The sequence below is a fragment of the Pelecanus crispus genome, chromosome 5, assembly GCF_030463565.1.
Source record: "Pelecanus crispus isolate bPelCri1 chromosome 5, bPelCri1.pri, whole genome shotgun sequence".
Lineage (NCBI taxonomy): Eukaryota > Metazoa > Chordata > Aves > Pelecaniformes > Pelecanidae > Pelecanus > Pelecanus crispus.
Genome location: NC_134647.1, coordinates 18,894,054 through 18,915,530, shown reverse-complemented (window position 1 = coordinate 18,915,530; position 21,477 = coordinate 18,894,054). Strand labels below are relative to the sequence as shown.

Sequence of the window (21,477 nt, the reverse complement as noted above, 5' to 3'; positions counted from 1 at the left end):
CAGGGTTACTGCCGGTGCCCTTGGGTTGACCACAGCTCTGCCACGGGGTTGAGCTCCTTGGGCCCAGGTGGGCGAGGGGCAGAGCAGGCTGTCAGCGCCTGCCCCATCCCCGCACAAAGGGCTGAGCAGGGCAGGGGCTGCACCCCAACGGCGAAGGAAGGAAGCAGCAGCACAGCTGGTGCCCGCTTCACCCCCACGGGCCCCCCCCTTGCACCCCCATCCACAGAGATGCACCACTCTGGGCTGGACACCAAGCGACGGCTCCCCCAAAGTGCCTCGTGCTATGCTTTTATTTTCTCCCAAGCAGCACTTTGACAAGTCTCAGCATTCCCTCAGCCCCGACTGAACCCACCTCCCACCCCAGGGAGGCACTGCCAGCAGATAACTCCCCCCCCAGCTGTACGCTGCTTGGAGCGGGGCAGCTCAGCCCTGTGCAGAACCAGGCACAGCCCCGCAGGCAGGAGCGGGTCCAGCAGGGAAGCTCAAGAGAGCGGGTGGGAAAGCAGCACTGCTCCGCATGGCTGCAGACCCCCCCCTGCAAGAGGCCAGCAGGACAACTGCCCCCCACTCAGGTGTCCCCCCCCCCCCCACCTCCAAACACCAGCAAGGAAGGGCTGGCTCCAGGCTCAGGGCTGTGTTTGCAAGAAGGGGTTCTGTGCTGCTGCTCCCCAGGAGGGGATCCCCGCAGCAGAGCTGGAAGGAGGGAGGTGTTCCTGCCCCAGCAGCATTAAAACAGGGCCCTGGGATGGTTTAGGGCAGCAGAGGAGTAGGCAGCAGCAAGAAGACAGCTGCAGCCCTCCCGCACGAGCGATGCTGGCACAGTCAAGTCACTGCTGAGGTTACTTTTCAGTTAATGGCCCTTGTTAAATTAAACCAGAAAGGAAACACAGCTCCACTCAGCCTCTGAGGGGTCCTGGGCCCCAGCTGAGTCAGGTAAGGCCCAACGTGCTCTTGTGCATGCAAACAGCAGGGGAGGCACCGAGGGCACAGGGAGTGGGGAAGGGGCTTCAGCCGTGCCATGCCCATGCAAGAGACTATCCCAGCCACAGTTGCTCTTTGCTGAGGGGCTGGCACGGCCCTCCCCAGAGCACAAAATCCAGCCCCCCACTACTGCAGCAGGCAGCTGCATCCCGGCTGTATGTCTGAGCATGCAGAGATGTCCCCACACAGCACCTCCCCTCCGGGCTGGATCTGCCCCCACCCCACAGTCCCAGCAGTGCTGGGACACGGCCGCGGCAGCTGTGGCTAAGTGCACGCCATGGGCTGCTGCTTGCTTTGGTCAGTGTGTGTTCAGCCTCGTCCCACACTGTCTTCACCTCTCCAGGAGCATCAGCAATTTGCTGCACCTATTTTATACAGGTAGTAGGGCTGAGGTACCAGTGTGTGGTTGGTGGCTCGCTTACAGCCCCCAGGGAGATGAATTGTCCCTGGTGAGGGGCTCTTGTTGTCAGTGTCCAGGCCAGAACCCCATGGCATCCACATGGGAGGCCAGAGATGCTCCTCAGGTCACAAGCAGGATCCCACATCCACTGGCACACCCTGCCTCGCCTGCCTACGACATGCTGCAGTTTGATGGCTTTGAACCGTGTGCCTGGAATGGGAAGAAGTACACAGTGAGCAAGGAAAGACGGGCTTCTTCCTCTGTCTTACAAGGGGGCACATCCCAGTGCTCAAGTCCCCAGGGCTGTGTGCTCAGCAGTGACACTGCCACTGCCCCAGGCTGGGCTGCCCTCCTGGTGAGGAAAGAGCCTAGACAGAACCCAGAGGAAGCGGAACCCAAGGAAGACCCCTCCATGACACAGCCAGGCTGGTATCAACCCCACCATGGCGCAGAACCTACAGCCAGCCTCACTCACCTGCCGCTGTGACTGCTGGTACTCAGCTTCGCTCGCTGACAGCGCCTGGGCCAGTGCCAGATCCTCCTCCTCCTGCGTGCTGCTGGGGACAGTGGTGCATTGTGTGCCTCGGACTCCCCGGGCTCACTGGCCCAGCGCTCAGAGCCCTTTGGGGTGGCAGGATCTCCTATCACTGCAACCCTCCAGGACAGCTAAGGGCAGGGAGCAACTGAGGATCACCCTGAACAAGCCAGAGGCTGGGGAGGGACCAGAGGATCCAGCTGGGGCTGGCAGCCAGCACCCTGGGCCGAGGAGAACCATGGTAAGATGGTTCTTTTAGCAGCAGTTCCAGTCTGTAAGATGGTGCTTTTAGCAGCACCAGGCAATGTGCCTGAGGACGTGGGCTCCCGGGTGTCCTCTGTGAACACCCCTACTCCACCTCTGTCATGCTCTAGCCATGCACATTAGCTGACAAGTGGTCAGACAATGGTTTTCCCTACTGTGCTGTTAGTCACTGTCCCCTCCCAGCACCCCAGATGGCTTGCTTGCTGAACAGAGCTCCGTGATGGCTCTGGACTCTTCCTTTTTTTCCCCCCGCCGTCAGCCACACAGAGGCATCACCCGGAGCCGCATGCTGAGAGGAACATCATCCCAGAGCCACATGACTCTGCCCCAGGCGCCTCTCACATGTAGGCTTGGGGGGTGACACCACATGTCCCCAGACTGTACCTGGGTGGATGTGCTGAGCTGCGTGCTGACTCTGCCAGGGACATCTCCAGAGCTCGCTGCAGTGCCTCTTCCTCACTCTGAAACAAAACATCTCGTCACCACCTTGGCTGAGGCGGCAGGAGGCAGCCCTGAGGGACACACAGCAGGCACACTCTTGCCTGGCCAAGGGTGGGTGCACCTCCCCTCTCCAAGGCCAGACACAGCCAAGGTGAAGACCTTGGGCTCAGGACAGGCCTGCAGCGCTCTCTCCCCATGCCCAAGGGAGTGCAGCCCGGCCTGCCAGTGCAGGGAGCGTGCTAAGAATACCAGTGGGAAGCAGCTGCCAGCCTCCTCTGCCCTTGGCTTGCAGAACAGAAAGACAACACCCAGGGAAAACAGCCAGTGCACTTTGTCCCTTTGGGGAAAGCTGAGCACCAAGCGCAGCCAAGAGCTGCCAGAGCAAACTCTGATGCCCCACTGAGCGTCTGGGTTCCCTGTTTGCCAGGGAAGGCCCAGCTGGGGAGCACCATGGTCACCTACAGAGCATGGGTTACAAAGCAGTTGCTGCAGTAGCTCCCCAGGGCACAGGAACTACTCAAACCCACCCCAAATGCCTGGGCCAGGACACTCACCAGCCCGTTCTGCAGCATGACAGCTGGAGGGGAGGTGCTGGGATTCTGTGACGCAGCTGCTCTGCCTCCTCTGCAAACAGGAGAGAAGCTGGGTTATTGTCAAGGCAGGGAGCCCTGGTATGAGTACACAGCCCCACCGACACACAAGCAGCAAGAAGCTGTCACTCCCGCGTCCCACTGGGAGCCAAGCTGAGCCTGGTCGTGCCCACCTCAGAATTACAAGTCGGGCTGTCACTGTACCTGGCAGAGGCCGGAGAAGAGGGGCTGTCTGCTGGCCGGGCAGCTCCACTGCTCGATGCGGTGACTGTTTTGGAGGAGGATGCCTGGGCTCTCGCAACTGCAGCGTGCCTAGGACAGACAAGACGCAACTGCTTTACCATCGTGGGCCATCCCGGGGTACCGAGTACCCAGGGAGGTGAAGCTGGGTAAGACACCTCCCCAGCATCCAGCTCCCTCTCCTCCTCCCAACAGCACTCATGTTGTGGCTCAGCTACGCCCAAATTTCAAGCACTGTTTCTCTTCTCAAAACACTGTGCCAGGGTAGGTAGAGATCATCAGCTATAGAATAAGGGACTGGGCAGAGAAGCAAGAACAAAACTGCCCGTGGGCAGTACCGGTGGCTTTTGCTGCAGGAAGAAGAGACTATACAGCTGTGCTGACTCTACAAACCTTAACACTGCTGGAGGACACCCCAGCACGCAGGGCAGGGAGCGTGAGAATGCAGCAGTCCCAGACAATGGGCTGGGAGAAGCCGGGCTTCTTCCCTGTCACCCACCTGACAGGCACAGCCCCGTCCCTGCCAGCCCGTCTGTCCCCAGGCCCTCACCCTGCTTTGGAGAGGGGACGCCCTGCCCCGCTGCAGTCGTGGTCCAGGGGGTGCCGGTGCTTGAGGCAGTAGTTCTTGTGGCACTGGTCACAGATCACCTTCATCATCTCCTTCTGCTTGCAGCCAGGCTTCAAACATTTGTTCGTGAATATCTGAAAGACGACATGGTGGAGGTGAAAAGGAACTCACCTGGCAGAGCTGGGGCTGTCCCTTCCCTCCACGCCAGGCCCTGGGCACTGACCAGCTTTCTCTCCCAGTGCCACTTCTGTGGGGCTCTGGAGTTTGTCTCTGAATACTAGTTTTATTTAGATAGTTTATTAGTAATTCACTAGTGCTTTGGCCTCCATAGACAAGGGTCTCCACAGAATGCACAGCAGGAGAGACGACTGCCTCACCCAGCGACTCCTGCCTGCCCTGCCAGAGCAGTGGGGACAACCCAGAGCCCTCCAGCTGCTGCTGGGCTGGATTCCTGCAAGGCCAGCTCCCTGCACCAATTTCCTCTCCTGGCAAGAAGGGGCAGCTAATCGCTGATTGCATTTTCCTAATGGCAGCATGCCTTTTCCCGACCTCATCCTGCCTTTCCTTGTGTCCCACACGGCTGCCCAGCCCCACCCCACCGCTATCTCAGCCCCAGACTCGCACCACAAAGCCCTGCAGATGCGTACGCCTCCAGCTCACCAACCCTTCCTGCCCTCAGCCTGTGCAAACACAGAGGGCACCGGGCAGAATCGAGTTGTGCGTTGTTTTCATCCCACCCCCAGGTTTCAACAGGGACCCAGCAGAGCTCAGCAGCGAGATGGAGAGTGTTGGGCTCCTACCTTGCGCTTGCGCTGTGCGGGGTCGGACTTGCAGTCACGGTCAATGTGCTCACCCACCACGACATCGGGCATCTCCCCACGCCTCACGGGGACCGGGGTGTTGCAGAGGGGACACACGGGGACCTGCACATCCTGTAGAGACAAGAAAAGGGGAATGGCAGCATGTAGCTGGGCAACCTCAAGTGCTGTGCGGCCATCTCTCTCCCCTTCAGGATCTGCCTGCTGCGGCTTCCACAGCGTCACCTTTGGTTTGAGATCCTGCTCACCATCCTCCAAAGAGCTTGCTGTTTCTGACCCAGCAGCTGTGACAGGCACGGACACACACTCTGGGAAGGGAAGACAGCAGGGCTGGGAGATGCCCAAACCATTTCACCTAGTAGCAGAGGGTGGGCTGGAAGTTTGCGGCACTGACATACAGATCCCGGCTTTCAGGGACGCCTCCAGACTCAGTGCACATCCCGAGGGGGACTGCCCAAGTTACCAAAGAAGTCACAAATTATTCTGATCGCCGGCTGGGAATGCTTAGCAGCTCTGTGCACGAGGCTGGATTAGACCTCCTCTCCGCGCTTACCTTCTTGTAGGCAGAGGTGCAGTCGTGCTGGGCGTAAGCGATGTGGTCGGTGCAGAAGATCTGCTCGCAGGCGTCGCACTTCAGGGGAAGGAAGTCTGGGAGCGGGGAGATGCAGCGGGCAGAGAGCATTGGGATGTCAGGGCTGCCCGCCTGTGGCCCAGGGGCCTCCCCGACTTCCCGAAGGCAGAGCCCGACCCGCGGGGAAGCCAAGACCGCTCCTGCCTTCCCCCCCCTCCCAGCAGAGAAACAAAAGGGCTGCGGGTCCATAGCTACGTCTTCAGAAATACCCAGGGCTGCTCCTTGAAACATGCCCTCCCCGGGTTCCGGAGTAGCATCCTGAAATCCTTCCGAGCTCCCTGGGGGCTGCCGGCCCCAAGCCGGAGGCGAGCGATGCTGCCACGCCCCGCCGCGGGGTTCCCCCACCCGGGACGACCGCTGCCCTGTGCCCCGCGGGAGGGACGGGCCGCCGGGGGGGCCGCTGCCGGAGCGGCCCCCGGGGTGCGGGCCTGGGCCCGGCCCTGCTGCCCCCGGCCGACAGCCGCTGCCCGCACCGCCGCCTCCGCCGGCAGCAGCCGCGCACCCGGCGGCAGCCCCGGGCTACCGGCACCGGGGCGCCCGCGGGCGGAGGGAAGGACCGGAGGCCGCGGCCGCCCCGCGCCCCTCCGCCACGGGCAGGCCGGGCGGCAGGGCCCGCCCCTCGCCCCCCGCCCCACCGAGCGGCCGCCCGGCGCCCGCCCCGCCGCCTCCCCGCTCCGCGGAGGCCGTGCTGCCCGCTCCGCGCCGCCTAGGCCCGGGCCTGCGGCTACCGGGGCCCGGGCGGGAGCGGGGCCCGGCCGCCCAGCACCTTCCTCCTCCTCCTCCTCCTCCCCGCCCCTCCGGTGCCCCCGGCGGCCCTCACCCAGGCGCTGGCAGGCGGGCCAGGAGCAGTGGGCGCCCAGGTCCGGGAACTCCATGGCGGACGGGGACCGGCACCGGCAGCGGCTCGCGCCGCGCCCGCTTCCGGCACGGCGTCACGCGGGGCAGCCCCGCCCCCGGACCCGCCCCCCGCGGGCCCGGGTCCCGCCCCCGCCCCCCCCCCCCCCCCCCCCCCCCCGCCGCGGCGGGCCCCGCGCTCCCCCGCTCCGGCAGCAGCCGCCGGCAGCGCAGCTCCAGGGAGACCCGCCCCGGCGGGGAAGGCTCCGGGCAAGGGGGAGCCCAGGGCGGGCGGCGGAGCCATGCTGGCCCTGGCTGCCAGGCGGGGCCTCGGCAAGAGGCGACTGCCCAAATCGGGCAGCTGACACTCGGGGACTTTCCCTCCATCCTTCTCCCCTCCCCAGCCCCAAAAGAGACACAAAGCCCCCCTCCTCTGCTGCATGACAGGGCTCCTGGCTCCCTCCGAGCCACTTCGCCGTCGTCAGGCGCCATGCCAGGATGCCCGGCCCAGCACAGTGCTAGCGGGGTCAGTGGTGCGGACGGCGAGAGACGCCCGGGAGAAGCCACGGCAGGAAGAAACTGGAGTACTGAACAGGGCCAGGAGCGAATTTCATTGATCGCAAAAAACTCCACAGCCACCCAGTAGCAGAACTTGAATCAGACAGGGAAAAAAAAAAAAAAAACCCACGTATCACCCAAAACCCTGTTCCAGCAGTGACGTGAAAGGTGGTAGCGGTTCGCAGAAGGGGTCTCTTCACTGCACAGCGCCAGTCTGCTTTTGTCCCCGTACTCCTCCCCTCCCCTCCGAAGACCCCTTACCCTCCCCTAGCCCCCGCGAGCCAGGTTTGACTGTGCACCCCATCCCTCCCCCCAAACGAAACCAATGAAAGTTAAAATTATTTACACTTTTAGCCATTTAAAAACCCAATAAAATAAGATTGCATATGTCCTACTGGGGATGTGGGTATTAGCAGCAGCTACAGCTAGCTCAGTACTCTGCGTGCAAAACGAAAGACAAACAGAAGACAGACCAAAATACTGCACCATTACTAGGAAGCGTTTGCTGGGGTTGGTGTTTCGATTGTGGCATAAGGCTTCTAGGAGCCGGCTCCTCCCCAGCTGCAGGGCAGGGGCGTCTCCCGCTCAGCCAGTGAAGGCCGGGCTCTAGAAGGATGGAAGGGATTCGTTATTCCAGACACAGCACATTAACACTGACGCATTTCCATCCCAGTCAACACAAACATCTAAAAACCCACTGCACGTTCACGGTGTGAGTTCTTCCTTCTTTCCAGTGACAATGGAGGAAAAGGGGGTGCATGAAGAAGACCTAAGACATAGACGCTGCTGTCATCACTGCCTCCTCCTCATCTCCTTGCTTTGGCAGCTCAGCAAGTGTGGGAGACGGGGGAGCCGGAGCGGCAGGAGACTCCTGTGCCTCCTGCTCCTCTCCAAGCCCCAGCTCTACATCCATTTGCTCCAGCTCCCCCTGATCCAGTAGCTCAAAGTCATCTGCTTCCTCCTCATCCTCCGGTGAAGCTGCTGTCTCCGTCTCCACCACTTCGGTCTCTGACAGCTGTGCTTGGAAGCTCAGTTTCTCTTCGGGCTCGGTGGGCAGGAACTCGGAGAGGGAGGGCCCCTCGCTGGCCTCCGAGGACCGCAGCAGGGCAGAGAGGGTGTTCTGCACTGCCGTGGTAATGGCAGTGGTGACGATCTCCTCGCTCAGCGTGTCAATGCAGATGCCCAGGCCCGGGGCAGGGACAGTCTTTGGCTCTGCGCTGCCTCCGGCCGCTTGCCCGCTCCCATTGAAGTGCGTATTTACAAAATGGAGAGGAGACGCTAGGCGAAGGATGGAAAGGTCAGAGTCCGCGGCCGCCTCCTCTGCCGAGTCCAGCTCACGGGCAGCGTGGGCAAGCTCAGGACCCAGAGGCACACCAAATGCATCTTCATCACTCTGTGGTCCCAGGTCTCTGGAATGATATTCTTCCACGGAGGGAAACTCTGCCAGGTCCTTGGAAAATGACTCCTCTGGCTCGCTGTGCAGGCTTTGCTGATCCAGGTCTGAAAGGCACCAGCATTAAGGCGCAGGTCTCCCCACCTTAACCCAGGGCACTGACACCTCCCGCCCACCAGCCCACAGCTGACACACCAGGGCTCACTTTTAGGCATCCTCCCAGCTCTGGCAGCACAGCAGGAAGGGGTCTGCAGGTATTCCCTTCTCCCAGTGACAGGACTCACATGGAGTATCCCTTTTCTCATCCTGTTTCTATGTGCTCTGTGCTCAGAGAGGACTTCCTTCTCCAGTTCACGCTCTCTGCATCTGGAGCCCTCCACTAAAACCCACAGGGTCAGGGAAATTGTGCTTACAGCAAGTCACCTGCCTGTTCCTTGACGGACACTCAAGTGACCACATCCGAGTGGTTACCTTCACATTCCTCACCACTAACAAGTCCTTCTCTGAGCTTGTACGTCTGACAGGGTGGGGTGTCCAACCTGTTCCACCCAGCATCATATATAGGCGTGTGACCATACCATGCAATTATTTCTGTGGGATTTTGTGGATGGCCTTGCTCCCTTGCTGGAGTGACAAGAAAACATCGTCTTGTGGGGCAGTAATCGGAGGCAGATGTCCACTCAGGACCAGCTCACAATCAGCCACAAAGCCAGGGCATGCTGTGCTGCTATTACTGCTTCCTCCTTTTAATGCTCTTCCCCTTGCAAATAGCTAGGTTCTCTCCCTGTGTTTGGAGGGACAGCTTTTCTCAGACAAAACACTTGGGGTCAGGAAGGCAGCGAAGCGTCCCATCACATACCTTCAGAAACGTCTGTCAGCTGTGGGGTGGTAGCCCTTGAGACAGAAAAGCCCCCACTCTCCAGGATGGAAGCCTCCTCATCAGAGAGCTCAGAATCTGTGATTGACAGTGCCAAGGCAGTCTTTTTCACATCCACCTGCATGGGAGGAAGGCAGAGGGACAAATTCCTGGGTGTCTGACTACCAGTGCTGCCTACAGGCACCTCCACACAAACCAGAACTTCCAGGCAGGAGTCCTTTGCTGGAGAGACTCTGCACAGGGACACTGTGAAAGCAGGAGGGGGCTGGGCAAAGTGCTCATTGCACTGCCAGGGAAGAACACTCACTGGCCTTCCTGCAATAATTCACTGCCTGAAGCTTTGCCTGCCCTCAGCGAAGAACCCGAAAGAGCCAGCACAAGATGGGATCAGCCTGTAGGAGTCTCAGAAGGCTTTGATCCTTCTTTCTCTCCTGGGATCACCAAGGAGCAAAACACCCCTTCCCTTTTGCAGTCACGCAGGGCCCAGTGAAGCCTTCTACAAGTAGCAGTGGTTCAAGTATCAGCATTCCTTTGGAAGCTGAAGCTTCCCATCTCACAGCCCAGCTACATGCCCAGTGCTCCTGTAAAGGAAGACACTTGGTCCGTTTCTGTGGTGCACATACAGAAAGGTCCCACCCAGTCTGACTGAGAGCAGGGAACTGTGTAAGAGGCACCAGTGCTGCTCATCTCCCTTTTCCAGTGGTGGGGAGCCTCTGCACATTACACCAGGACAGTTGATTTCTTTAGGAGACACTCACATTCTCTGAGCACGAAGCGTAACCATCAAAGCAATTCCGCAGGTCAGCAGGAGGCTGGAGCATGGCTCGCCCTGTCCTGCTACTGCATCACCAGCCCTGTGGTGCTGAACTGTCAATACCCAGATTGGAGACAATGGCCTTCATCAAATTAATACCCTTCTCCCCTTGGGATTCCGCAAAGAAGTGACTTGTTGCTCTGCTGTTTGTTATCAATGCAGCTGTACTCAGACCACCCCTTGGCTCTCAAGCTGCTACAGACCAGAGAGGAGGGACTGGTTCCTGCACAGCTCTTTGTGCTCTTACCACTGGGGAGAAGCCCGACAGCTCTGCCTCACTCTCACTCTCCGTCTCTGCTGTTGGCTCATCACCTGCTGCAGGCTCACTCTTCCCTTGTCGCTCTATGAGAAAGAGAAGGCTTTATGTGAGACTGAAGGAATTTTATGCCTTGATACACTACTTCCCCACTACTTCTAGCCTGTGAAACTGCACAGGTTTCCCAGAAGCCCAAGGTTTCCAGAGACAATTGTAATCTGTTGCTCTCATTTGCTATTCCCAGGATCAACTGCCCACTTGCCCTCCCCATAACCTTGAAGTTTCAGTCTGTTTTTCCCTGCTCCACTGCAGCCTGTCACCACACAGTGTTGGCAGACGTGCTCTCCCGTTGTCCCTTTGCTTGGGCTCCACCCTGGGAGTATGGCACCAGAAAAAGTCAGAGCGAAGTTGGGTCCTTACTCTTCTTCTCATGCTTGTGGTGCAGCGTCTCTGCCTTCATACTGTAGTCCAGTTTCATCAGGACAGGCTCCAAACGCGTGTACATCCTCTGGATCAGCTCGTGGTAGACCACCAGAGGCCAAAGCAGAATGCTGAGCACTGCGAACACAGGATGCACGGAGTGTGAGAGGCAGACCAAGCACAACCCAGCCCTTTACAGGGCACCGGCAAGAAACTCTGTATCAAGGGAAGCGCAGCTGAATGGCATTTGCTTTCCCACCTGACCCTGCCTAAAGTCCTCATCCATGGCTAGTCTTACTCATTCCAAAGCTGCTTGATTAACCAGGTTTTCGTAACAGATCTTTGTTAGAATACAGATTTATGTTAAGATGAAGCGTAAGCCCTCCTGTTCAGCCACTGCATCCCAGCCCCAACATGCAACAGAGGCCCTGAAATGAGGTTATTAAACCTAAAAATCGCCAAAACTTTTATAAGGGTAGCAGCATAGAGCTCATATGTAGATGTGCTAGCATCACACCACCTGAACAGTCTTCAGACTTAGCAGGGACTCACCATGCAGTGAAAAAGGTCTGATTTGCTAAACATGCAGCTTCTTTAACGACTCTCTCGATATGGATTTGCCCACTCTAGGAAGTGAGAGACTGCAGGTTTCTGCTTCTCTGGGACCTCGCCAGCACAGCCCCAGCCGTGGGTAGAAGAGTAAAGCAATGTTTAGCGACGGCTCCCTCTCCTGACTTTGCAGTTGTACTGCATGGACGCACTTAAGGTGAGAGACTTACCGGAGCACAATGCCTGTATTGATTAATAATCTAGCACAGATCCCCTCAAGAAAACCACAAATATGCTTCTACCAGCATATCAATAGCACAGTTAGGTCATGTTTCAGCTTAAGTCAGAAAAGAGAGCTGCTTATACTCACAAATGATGTAGGAGATCATTATGCCTGGAACATAGTGTCCAACTACAGCCAGAATCAGGCAGCCTGAACAGACACTCATGCAGAACTGAAGGAAGAGAGAGGAACAAACAGAAGTGACAAGAGGCAGAGATACATCTATGCAACCAGTGCAGGAAACCCAGTTAGAGCAAAATGAGGGATGCTCCTAACAAAGTCAGTACACCAGCTTTGCACTGAGTACATTCAGATGCTGACAGTCACAATTCAGACAGCTTGGATGGGTTAAGCTGTAAGCATTAGAGGTTCAAGCACAGGGAGACCAAGGTAACCCAAGACCCCAATAAAATGGATCAAAACTTTATTGGATGGTTCTTTATGAAGTAAAATGATGTTCCCTGAGGCTAGGATGGGATATTGCAAATTGCCATTTTAGAGTGCATCTCCCCTGCAGAGCTCAGCACTTTAAGAGAAGTCTGCACTGTCCCGACAGAGACAGGAAGCTGTTACAGAGTCACCAGATGCTGTGCCACTGCTACGCAATAAACCAGCTGGCAGAAGCATCACCAGAACCCACGCTCCCACCAGAGCAGGACCTTTCGCCTCTGGAAAAAGTGGAAGTATAACGGTGCAGCCCTGAGGGCTTGTCCTGCATTCTCCTGGGGAAGGGGAGAAGTGAGAAGAGACACCCTGCAAGCCAGGTCATGGGTTCAAGTATTGACTAAATCCAGCAATGAAGAGTTTCATTCATAATCAAAAGGGTCTACAAAAGCTAGGGCCCTCTAGAGGGCTTTGCTCCCAAGGAATTCACACTTCATGGGCATCTTGGTCCTGGTCTCTTGCTCCCTGTAGTTTGGACAGTGTTTTAACAGAAGAGGAGTCATCAGCAGTGATAGAAACCCACTCCTTTTGGCACACTGGAGCCCAGCAAGCCTGATACAACCCTACTTGCTGGGCTGGCCTACTGTTTGTGATGCTGAGGCAACTCCTGTCTACAAACCCTTTCCAAACAACACACGTCACAGCCATCAGAACATGGTTTACAACAAGTTTCCATGCACTCAGAAACACTGCTGCATTTGGACTCGGCTAGCCACAATCTTGGCTAGCAAAATAGGTACGACTAGCTTAAAGGGTTGAATGGACCCTGTGAAAGGGGCAGAGACTGTAGGCTCCCCTTTTTTCTCCCCACTCTCAAACTAAGAGCTTCCTTTGCACACTAAGAAATAAAACTAAGTATAGCTAGCCATTCACAGAAGAGGTTAAGTTCAGCTCCAGTTTACAAATACTGGAAGCAAATTACACATTATTTAAGCTTCCCATGGCACAAAGTCTGAAAGGAATACGCAGCAAATGTTAAACAGGGATAGTAAATGTAGAAATATTCATTTGACATTATTCCACCTCCTAGGCCACTAGTAATGGAAAGAAAGCCCCTGCACAGAAGAGTAGGTATCTCCAGCTTACCTTGGCAGGATTTTGCCTCTTGTACTGTAGCAGTTCCTGCAGGTACAGCCTGAAGGTGACCCAGCTCTCTGCCAGACAGTGGCACAGTTCAGGGACACTGAGCAGGTGAGGTTGTGCCCCTGAAGTCACCCCCTCACTAGAGACAGACAAGAGCAAGAAGACAATCTTTGAACACGGTCTGTTCTGTGGCGGGGAGGGAACAGCTGCACTGGGAAGCGGAGATCCCTACCAAAGGCTTGATAATACTGAATGCATCTTCAAGTGAACTATGCAAGACACTCCATTTGGAGATACTTTTTTCTTTTCATCAGGAAGAGAGCCAAGAGACACCTGAGCCAAGCAGCAGCAGCAGATGCCATGCCACAGCCCCAAGATGCAAAGCTGTTTACTCAAAGCCATGCAGACAGAAAGTGCTGGAGGTGCAACTAGTCACATGGCCTCCTCTGGCACCAAGTCTGAGGTAGCCAGAATATGGTGCTCAGACCTGTAATGATGGCCAAGCACGGGATGCAAGCTACGCCACCACAGACAGCACGTGTGACCTGCAAAACTCAAGTCTTAGGGATTTCCTTCTCTCTGGAGGATTCTTAAAATAGTCCGGAATAGATCCAGGGAAGAAACTCGAGAGTTCCTAACATCAGAAGCACTTGAGCTTTATTGCTACTGAAAGAACATTAGCTTTCCCCAGAGTATCAAACTGTGGCTCCTGAGCTGATAAGCAGCTCCCAGTGCAGGAGAAACCGCTACCAACGTTTCACAGCAGGAGCCATGCAGTCTATCAACAACAGCAAAAAGGGCAGGTGAGATCACCACACTAAATTAAGGCTTGCCCACTCTCCCCTCTGACCAAGGAACACATCAGTGAGCTTACCTCTCCCCTCCCAGCTCCTCCGATGGCTGTGCTGTAGAGAGAACACACCAGATTAGTCAGTCAAGTGAAAAATACAACCTGACATTTTTACCACTTGAACAGAGCAGAGCTGGAGATGCATCATCCTTAGCTAAGGATGCACCGTGGGGACCTTCTTCATGCTCTAATGCAAGCAGGAATCACTGGCTTGGAGTTTGAGCTGTGCAGGCTTCAGTGAAGCATGCCTGGAGACTCGGAGCAGACAGAGCACTGGTCTCGGCATGCCCCAGCACACCTTGCAACCTGTGTTGACAAACACATAGCACAACACGTGTATCCAAGGTGCACTGTGCCGCTAGCACACGGGCTCTCCGCTGCAGAGACTGTACAGCTTGCCCCGAGCTGGGCAAAGCTTCAGCTCCCATCTCAGAGCTCAACATGGCACTAGTGGGTCTGAGCTGCATTTCACACTGACCAGCCCAGACCACAGTCCTTGGCAGGATGCTGCGTACAAATGCCAGAGATCTCTCTGCTCTCTCTATCCTTTCCCACGGAATTAAGTAACAAATAGCAGTCTTGTGTATAATTATCTAATTTTAGGGCTCTCTTATGTCCCAACTGCCCTTTGTGCCAGGCACAGATATAACTACACTCTTAAGATCTGGCAGTCTGGCTAAGAGCAAGGGAAAGCTTCTCCCATTCCTCTCTGCACCCAACCCAGTAATGATCAAACAGGGACTTACTCCATGCGGTACTGAAGGGAGGAGCAGTGTTTCAATGGCAGAGGTCACATATGATTATGCTCTGCCTTTAGATACATAGAGAAAAAAACCCCTAATATTTCTATGACGACTGGAACTCATGAGCCTGGCTGCCCATGGATTTGGGTTGTCCTGGCTAGCTGACTAGTGTCTGAGGATGTACAGGGTTCAACCAAAGCTCTTGCAGCAACATAGTTTTTATAAGTCTCCCCTGTTTAACACGCCCTGATCATGCTGTAAAGGCCCCTTGAGGTCTACCCTCCTCTACCTGTCAGCCTAATGTCCTAAAGCTGGTAGGGACAGATACATCTTTGATGCTGTCTGGCCAACAGCAAACTTGGTTCAGGCCATCCAAGAAGTTCTAAAAATCAGTGGGACCCTATCCCCCCACACTGTACGTCACCACGTAAACAGGACTAAAATAATGGAAGGGAGTTTATGTTCAAAGCCCAGGCTACTTGTTGGGAACGGGCTTAAAAATGCCACATGAGCAAAAAGGGGTTTCAATCTTCCCTGGAGCCATCAGCCAGATGCAAAGCCCAAGAGCAGCAACGACACCCCCAGGGAAACGCACAGAAGAGGTGAACATCCGTCGCTGCCAACACCCAGTGAGATTTCAGACTCCAGTTCAAGCCGCAGAAGAGAGCAACTGCTTGTAGCAGCCTTGCCACTGTTCTCCCAAGACACAGCACCTTGGGCCAAGTATGTCAGACTCCTCCTACCGCTGCAGGCACTCCACCAGCCAGCTTGCACAGTGCAGCGGAGCGGGAGGCCATCCGCTCAGGGGAGGAGGCCATTCTTTGAGAGCGTGACCCAGATTTCCAGTAATCAGGCCTGACAAGAGGAGTCAACTGCTCTCAGACCGGGCTGCCCATCCGCTCCTCTGCCCACGACCGTTCGGCACGGCGGCTGGGGCAGCTGGCGAGCACTGCTCACAAAGGCAGCTCCGGGCGCAAAGTGAGTATTATAGATGCAGCTCCACCCCCATGGGACGGTTGCTTCTCTCACGCAACTGCTGTTGCTGTATTTTGTTATTGTGCTCAGGAACCTAAAGCTGCTTAATCACAGCACACAGAAATCCAGCTGTATCTCAAAGCCTCATCTATTACCTGCACTAAATCACCAAATAAATCACATTTGGCACCAGCCTGTCTGTGACGGCTGGCTATACTGTTTGTACCAGCTACCAAACGAGGTGCTGGGATGCTTGCTGTACTCTGCTGGACAGACGTGCCAGCGACACAGTAAGCAGGACGGCACAGGAACCCCACTCCTCTCCGACTGGCTGCAGTAATCCAAGCCATCCAAAATATGCCAGCAGAGGGAGTGAAACAATTCTCCTCAGTCGCTTCTGAAGGTTTCAGAGACACTTTGGGGAGCTGCAGAACATTTCAGCAGGCTGCAGAGTGTTCACGTGATTTCAACGATCTGGCAAAACACAAGCTGCCTTTCAAATCAACAGTATCTGGCTTCCTGTAGTAGAGTAGTCTGCCTGCTGTTCATCCCAAAGCACTGGAGTCTTACATCAGTTGGAGGAACAGCCCAACCACAAAAAAACTACAGCATTTCTGACAGGACACACTCACTTAGGTAAAGCTTACCTCCAACCTGTGCTGCAATACTGTCTAGCGCTGGTACAACTAAGCCAGCAAGCAAGACACCCACAGCTGGCCTCAGATCATCAATAACTGGCTGAAATCTTGCTGTCAGCATTTCACACCGGATTGTGGATTAATACAAACCACTTGACGTACACCAGACTCTTCTGGGAGGCCAGTCAGCCGCACAAGAGTTTAGGTTACATGTTGGTACTGACAAATTATCGCTGATGGATTCCTTGGCTCTTACAGGTTTTCAACGCTTCCCCAAGAGGCGTTCTTCATCTGTGTGTAAACTTTAGCTAGAAAGCAGGGGCCCTTTTTAAGGAGTACCAGCATTCAGTTGCAATGCAGGCTTTGCTAAAGCTCTTCCACACTACACTCTCCTACACTGACCAAAACACAGTTGCCAAATAATGGTACAGAAAACATCCCTACTTGATACCCATTTCAGGAGAAAGTGGAGGTGCTTCCTTAAATGATATTTAATCAGAACCCCATGTAGGGGTGGTTACATATGGAAAAAATACCCTGCGTGGGAGCTGAAAATATGCAGTCCCTTCTGACAGGACCTAAAAAGGTTGTGCATCTTACTGCTGTTAGCATGTCTCTGATCACAGTGTGTGAGTAACTGCAAAACACATGCTGAGGTTTTAGCATTCCTTCAGAAGTGATGTTATAAGCAGTCACCCAAGACATACAGACTGCCACAAGCTGAGGTTTGTGTATATACGTGTCAACTCTTGAAGGTGTGGTACTGACCTACTTCCAAAATCTCCAGGAAAGGCTTACAGGAAGCAGTGAGGAGGAAAGCCACAAAGCTGCAGCTCTGCTTCAGTGGGAAGCGAGAGCCACACAAGAACCCCTAAGTATTCAGCAGTGCCAGTTCAACAGGAGGCCCCTCAGGAACGCAGAGCACCACTCCTTCCTTGCAGAGGCTGAGGAAACACAGTCCAGTGGACCACGTCAAAATCAGGGCTGTGACCTAACCAGGCACATCAGAAAGGTGTCCCTGTTCTTTGCTGTCAGCAGCAGAAAAGCAGCAAGGAGTGAAATATGGGGAAGAACACCACTGAGGAGTGGCTCAGTAGGATGTGCACTGACTTCTTGCAGAGCTGATGACACAGGATTAGCCTAACCCCTAGTGTGTTGTTTTGGGTTTGGGTGGGTGGTTTTGTTTTTTTTTTTTTTAATTCCTCACTGCTCTGCATCATATCAATTGATTTCAGTATGGATTTCCTATTTCTTCTGTGATAACTTCTCCTGGTACTTGCTGGAGTGATTCTACCCCCACCTGTGTCAATGACACCGTTCTGTACTGGACACCACGCTTTTGCATTTCTGGACATGTTTCAAGTGAGATGTTTTGGGTTGGCTTTAAACTATTCCCTTAAAAAAACAATGCGAATAAGCAGGAAATTAAATTGGCCAGTCCAGTTTGGCTGCCTAGTTACCTGAACCACACAAAGCAAACAGTTTCAAGACTACAGCTGAAACATATCTAATCTTATCAGGACTTCTGTGAAAGCACCCTTTAAGTCAGTACCCTTTTAGGTCAAATAAAGGGCACCTTACAAACACACATATAGAGGGGCTTTCATTCCGAAACCCTCCCTAGAGTAGGGGGGGCAGGGATGGAGGGCCCCGAGCTGCCTTTGAACAGCAGCAGTAGATGCAGTAGGCAGGTCTGGGTCCAGCCATTTAATAAACTCCAATGAAGGAGGCACTCAAAGTAGACAGCAGCCCATCCACGCCTATCATCATTATGAGGCTATTCCTCTTGTTGCTTGTGTCTAATGTTGGCAAAGGCCCTTCAATATATAGGAAAGATAAGCCAAGTGATCAGACTCACCGATTAGCTGGAGGATCAGATGCTGTTCAGTACAGGTACAATACACTAACTGTCCCTGCTGTCAGACCTCATCATCCACTCTGCTACCTGCCGCAAGGAGAAGTGGCTCTCATCTGCTCTGCCTCTTTCAGGGCATAAGCCCACGCTGCACTTAACTAAAACCAATACACTTCAACCCGCCATTTCCTTCCCCCAGCTCAGCTGGCTGTATATGCTTAGACCTGGAATGATCTTTTCACCACGATGTTTGCAGGAGAGAAAGGACACAGCAGAAGCACTGCATCATCCCCATCACCAGTTTCCCTGACAAGCTAGCTGGGCTCCCTTAGTCACTCTCAAAATGAGCTACTCCCAGAACTTCTCATCACCGGGAGCAGTTCTCCCCATGCCCAGAGTATAAGGATACATCCTAATACTCTGACACAAATAGGCAAGAGGCAGCACCAAAGCCTGCAGTTACAGCAGGAACAGGGCTTACATGACCTCAGAGAGAGCCAGGAAGGGACCGGCTGTGGCCATAGTCCAGCAGCTGGTAACACTAGAACTGTGTCACTAGCTACAGTGCTACTCATCACATACCTGAGAAATCAAACAGGAACCTGGGCTTCCACCGCTCCAGCAAAAGGATGCCAAGAAGGGACATGCTGAGGAGAAAAAGGGGTCTCAGGGAGGTGGAGGAAAACAACCTAGAAATCAAACGAGAAATTGTTAGGCAGGAAAAAGGCAGCAAGTTACTGCTCTTGATGAGCAAACAGATACAGCTCAGTGTAGGGCAGAGCAGAAACATCCGACTGCTACCGGCCACTGCAGCAAGCATTGTACTCTGCAGACATCCACCCCCGCCACAGCATGTTCTCAAACGGCGCCTTTGCCCACCACCAGACAGCTGACTACCTGCCATCTCCCAGCGCTCTCCTCCCCTGCTCTTGAGCTCCTCCTTCAGTTGTAAGACCAAGGCTAATGCTCCCTCGTACAAGTTCCTCCGAATCCTCAAGGTGGAGGGTCTAGATAATGTAAATACAGATTGCTGAAGCAGAAGACTGGTTGAGAATCAGCCTGTTTGCTGAAAACTTACATCCTGTTTGTCATCACAACATCCAGCACTACCCACAGATAGCACGAAAACACATTTTGCACCTGCTTCTAGATACCCATTCTTCTACTGCAAATCTCTCTCCATTTAATCAGAGCCTAGCACTTAAATGGTTTAGTTGCTCACTTGACTCTATTGTAAAACCTTTCATGTCTCTCAACAACATATTCGCTTGAGCCAAACACCAGCTCACACAATACTGCTCACACACTGGCGCGCAATCCCACCATCAAAGAGTTTATCTCCCCACTCCATATAGATTCAACAGCAAAGGTCCCAGGGTGGCGCCTGTGCCAGCAGTGGCTGTCTGCATTCCTCCAAACAAGAGCTTCACCACTTCTCTCCAGCTCAGAGGAGCTCTTTTTAAGTATCTCCAGAAACAACTGCCAGGAAAATGCATTCACCCTCTTTTCTTTAATGAAAACTCCTCTCCAGAAGGGAAGAGCAGCTCCGTTATTTTACCTTGCTCCTCTTCAGCAAGTATTTGCCAATAACTAATCTCAAATGCACCAAACTGATCAGAGTCAGAGAGCATCTCACCGTGCAGTGCAGGGAAGGGCTGTGCTTCCCACCAAGCCACAGTCAGGGGCAGAGGACTTGGAAGAGAGATCTGTCTCACTGAGCAGCACAGAACGAAAGCTGCACGCTTTCCAAGGGCTTACAGAACCTGTAACGACCTAAACAACGTTTTTATCTGTTCTCACAGGACAACAATTCTGTAGCTTAACACGTCAGCTCTGGAAGAATTTCCTCCTAGTCCGCCTCATTTATGGATTGCAGTTGAAGGATGCTGGCTGAATCCTCCATGGAACTGTAAATAATTCCTCCCCCTCCATGATATTTAAATCTCTCTCTGCCGTCCCATATTCTGGGCACTCTCTATTCCTTTTGACCTTTTTACGCACAGCCCCTTAGCCATCACTGTCTGCCACCCCTGCCATCTCACGGCATGCCTCTCCCCCCGCCACTAACTTCAGAGCTCTGCATTCAGCCCTTTCCAGCTGGTAGAGGAGTCCAAAACCATTTAAGTACCCAGCTACCATGTATACCTCTGCTAATCATATGAATGAGGGAGCAGAATGTAAGCAGCCTCCTCAGAGCGACTTCAAAGGCTGTTTGGTCACATACTTTCCCCTTCTCTGACTTTAGAGTCTGTGCCTTCCTACTTCATCTGCAACCAACGTTTAACTCTTTCCCCGGCCAGTTTTGACCTTTTCTGCTGGGAAAGCCGCTGGCTGAGAGCATTTTTGCCAGTAAAACTGACTCACTGTTTATACAAACAAACAGGATGTTTTTCATTCCCATCCACAGCTGGGCTCTGCCACTCACACTCCTGGCTCCTCATGCCGCTGCCCTGCCCGGGAGGCAGAGGAGAAGGGAAGCGAATGGAAGGCAAGGCAGGGCAGGGGGAATACGCTCGCGCCAAAACCGAGCGGCCTCGGCCTTCACGTGAAACATTGGCACCCTCCAGAAAAAGATTAACGAGCAGAAGGGCTTAAATAAAATGCCACACATCAGCCTGCTGCTGCAGGAGGCCATGGGGCTTACTGACCGTGATTACGGGGTGAAGCGAACCGATAAAAGCATGGATGCAGAAAGTAACCAGAAATGTGCCCAGGCGAGCCTCCGCTTGGGCCCAGCTGCGTTTTATCATCGCGGGGCAAATCCTGCCCAAGCTCTTGGCACTTTCTCCCCTCGGGGAGGAGCCTATTTATGCTTGCCGGAGGAAAACAGCGCGGTTACTCCTGGCCGAGCACATCCCGCGGCGTTATGGGGTGCAGCTGCCATCAGCTTTGCTGCGGAAATACAGACCGCAGGCAGCCCAGGGGGGATCGCCATCGACCCCGAGGGCTCGCAAGCGGCCGCACGCCGCTGCCACCGCCACGGGCCGGACGAGCAGCACCCCGACGGCCGCCCGGCCGCTGCCGGAGCCGCCCGCCCAGCCTGCGCGGCCTCTGCGGGGCAGGCCCCGCCGCCGGCCCGGCCCCCCCCGCCGCGGCCTGCCCCCGCCCCGGCTCACCAGAGGGCCCCGCCGAGCGCGGCGGCGGTGACCAGGCTGTGCAGCGGCCTCTCCCACACCAGCAGCCGCTGCGCCGCCGCCAGCGCCGCCTCCCAGCCCCGCAGCCGCTGCCGCAGCGCCGCCGCCAGCCGCGCCGCCGCCGCTGCCGCCGCCTCCTCCTCCTCCTCCTCGGCCGCTGCCGCCGCCACTGTCTCCTCGGCCCGGCCGCTCGCCATGGCTGCGGGAGGGGCCGCCACCACCGCCGGCGGGGGCGCGGCGAGCGCTGCACCGGCCCGGGCGGGCGGCTCCGCCTGACGGGGACCGGCGGCCGCAGGCGCCGCG

At 55.2% G+C, this 21,477-nt stretch overlaps 2 protein-coding genes across 5 annotated transcripts; both read right to left on the bottom strand.

Annotated features, from left to right (window-relative positions):
• Positions 1-1,521: 1,521 nt before the first annotated feature.
• ZFAND2B (zinc finger AN1-type containing 2B) lies at positions 1,522-6,343 on the bottom strand. 2 transcript variants are annotated; one of them, XM_075711620.1, is made up of 9 exons: positions 6,289-6,343; positions 5,391-5,485; positions 4,820-4,951; positions 4,002-4,153; positions 3,416-3,523; positions 3,176-3,263; positions 2,565-2,641; positions 1,857-1,938; positions 1,522-1,591 (listed from the first exon to the last, which is right to left on the bottom strand). In XM_075711620.1, the coding sequence occupies exons 1-9, from the start codon at positions 6,341-6,343 to the stop codon at positions 1,553-1,555; spliced, it is 828 nt and encodes a 275-aa protein (XP_075567735.1). In that variant the 3' UTR covers positions 1,522-1,552. The 2 variants fall into 2 exon arrangements, with proteins under 2 accessions (XP_075567735.1, XP_075567734.1); XM_075711619.1 differs by having other exon boundaries at positions 3,176-3,245.
• Positions 6,344-6,900: 557 nt separating this feature from the next.
• On the bottom strand, positions 6,901-21,371 carry RETREG2 (reticulophagy regulator family member 2). Of its 3 annotated transcripts, none has more exons than XR_012831080.1 (10): positions 21,157-21,371; positions 18,623-18,729; positions 13,854-13,884; positions 12,983-13,118; positions 11,540-11,624; positions 10,621-10,758; positions 10,192-10,286; positions 9,113-9,248; positions 7,347-8,360; positions 6,901-6,953 (listed from the first exon to the last, which is right to left on the bottom strand). XR_012831080.1 is itself a non-coding variant. In XM_075711618.1 (9 exons), the coding sequence occupies exons 1-9, from the start codon at positions 21,369-21,371 to the stop codon at positions 7,630-7,632; spliced, it is 1,674 nt and encodes a 557-aa protein (XP_075567733.1). In that variant the 3' UTR covers positions 7,341-7,629. The 3 variants fall into 3 exon arrangements, 1 of the variants encoding a protein (XP_075567733.1); XR_012831081.1 differs by lacking the exon at positions 6,901-6,953 and having other exon boundaries at positions 7,341-7,466; positions 7,559-8,360; XM_075711618.1 differs by lacking the exon at positions 6,901-6,953 and having other exon boundaries at positions 7,341-8,360.
• Positions 21,372-21,477: the final 106 nt, after the last annotated feature.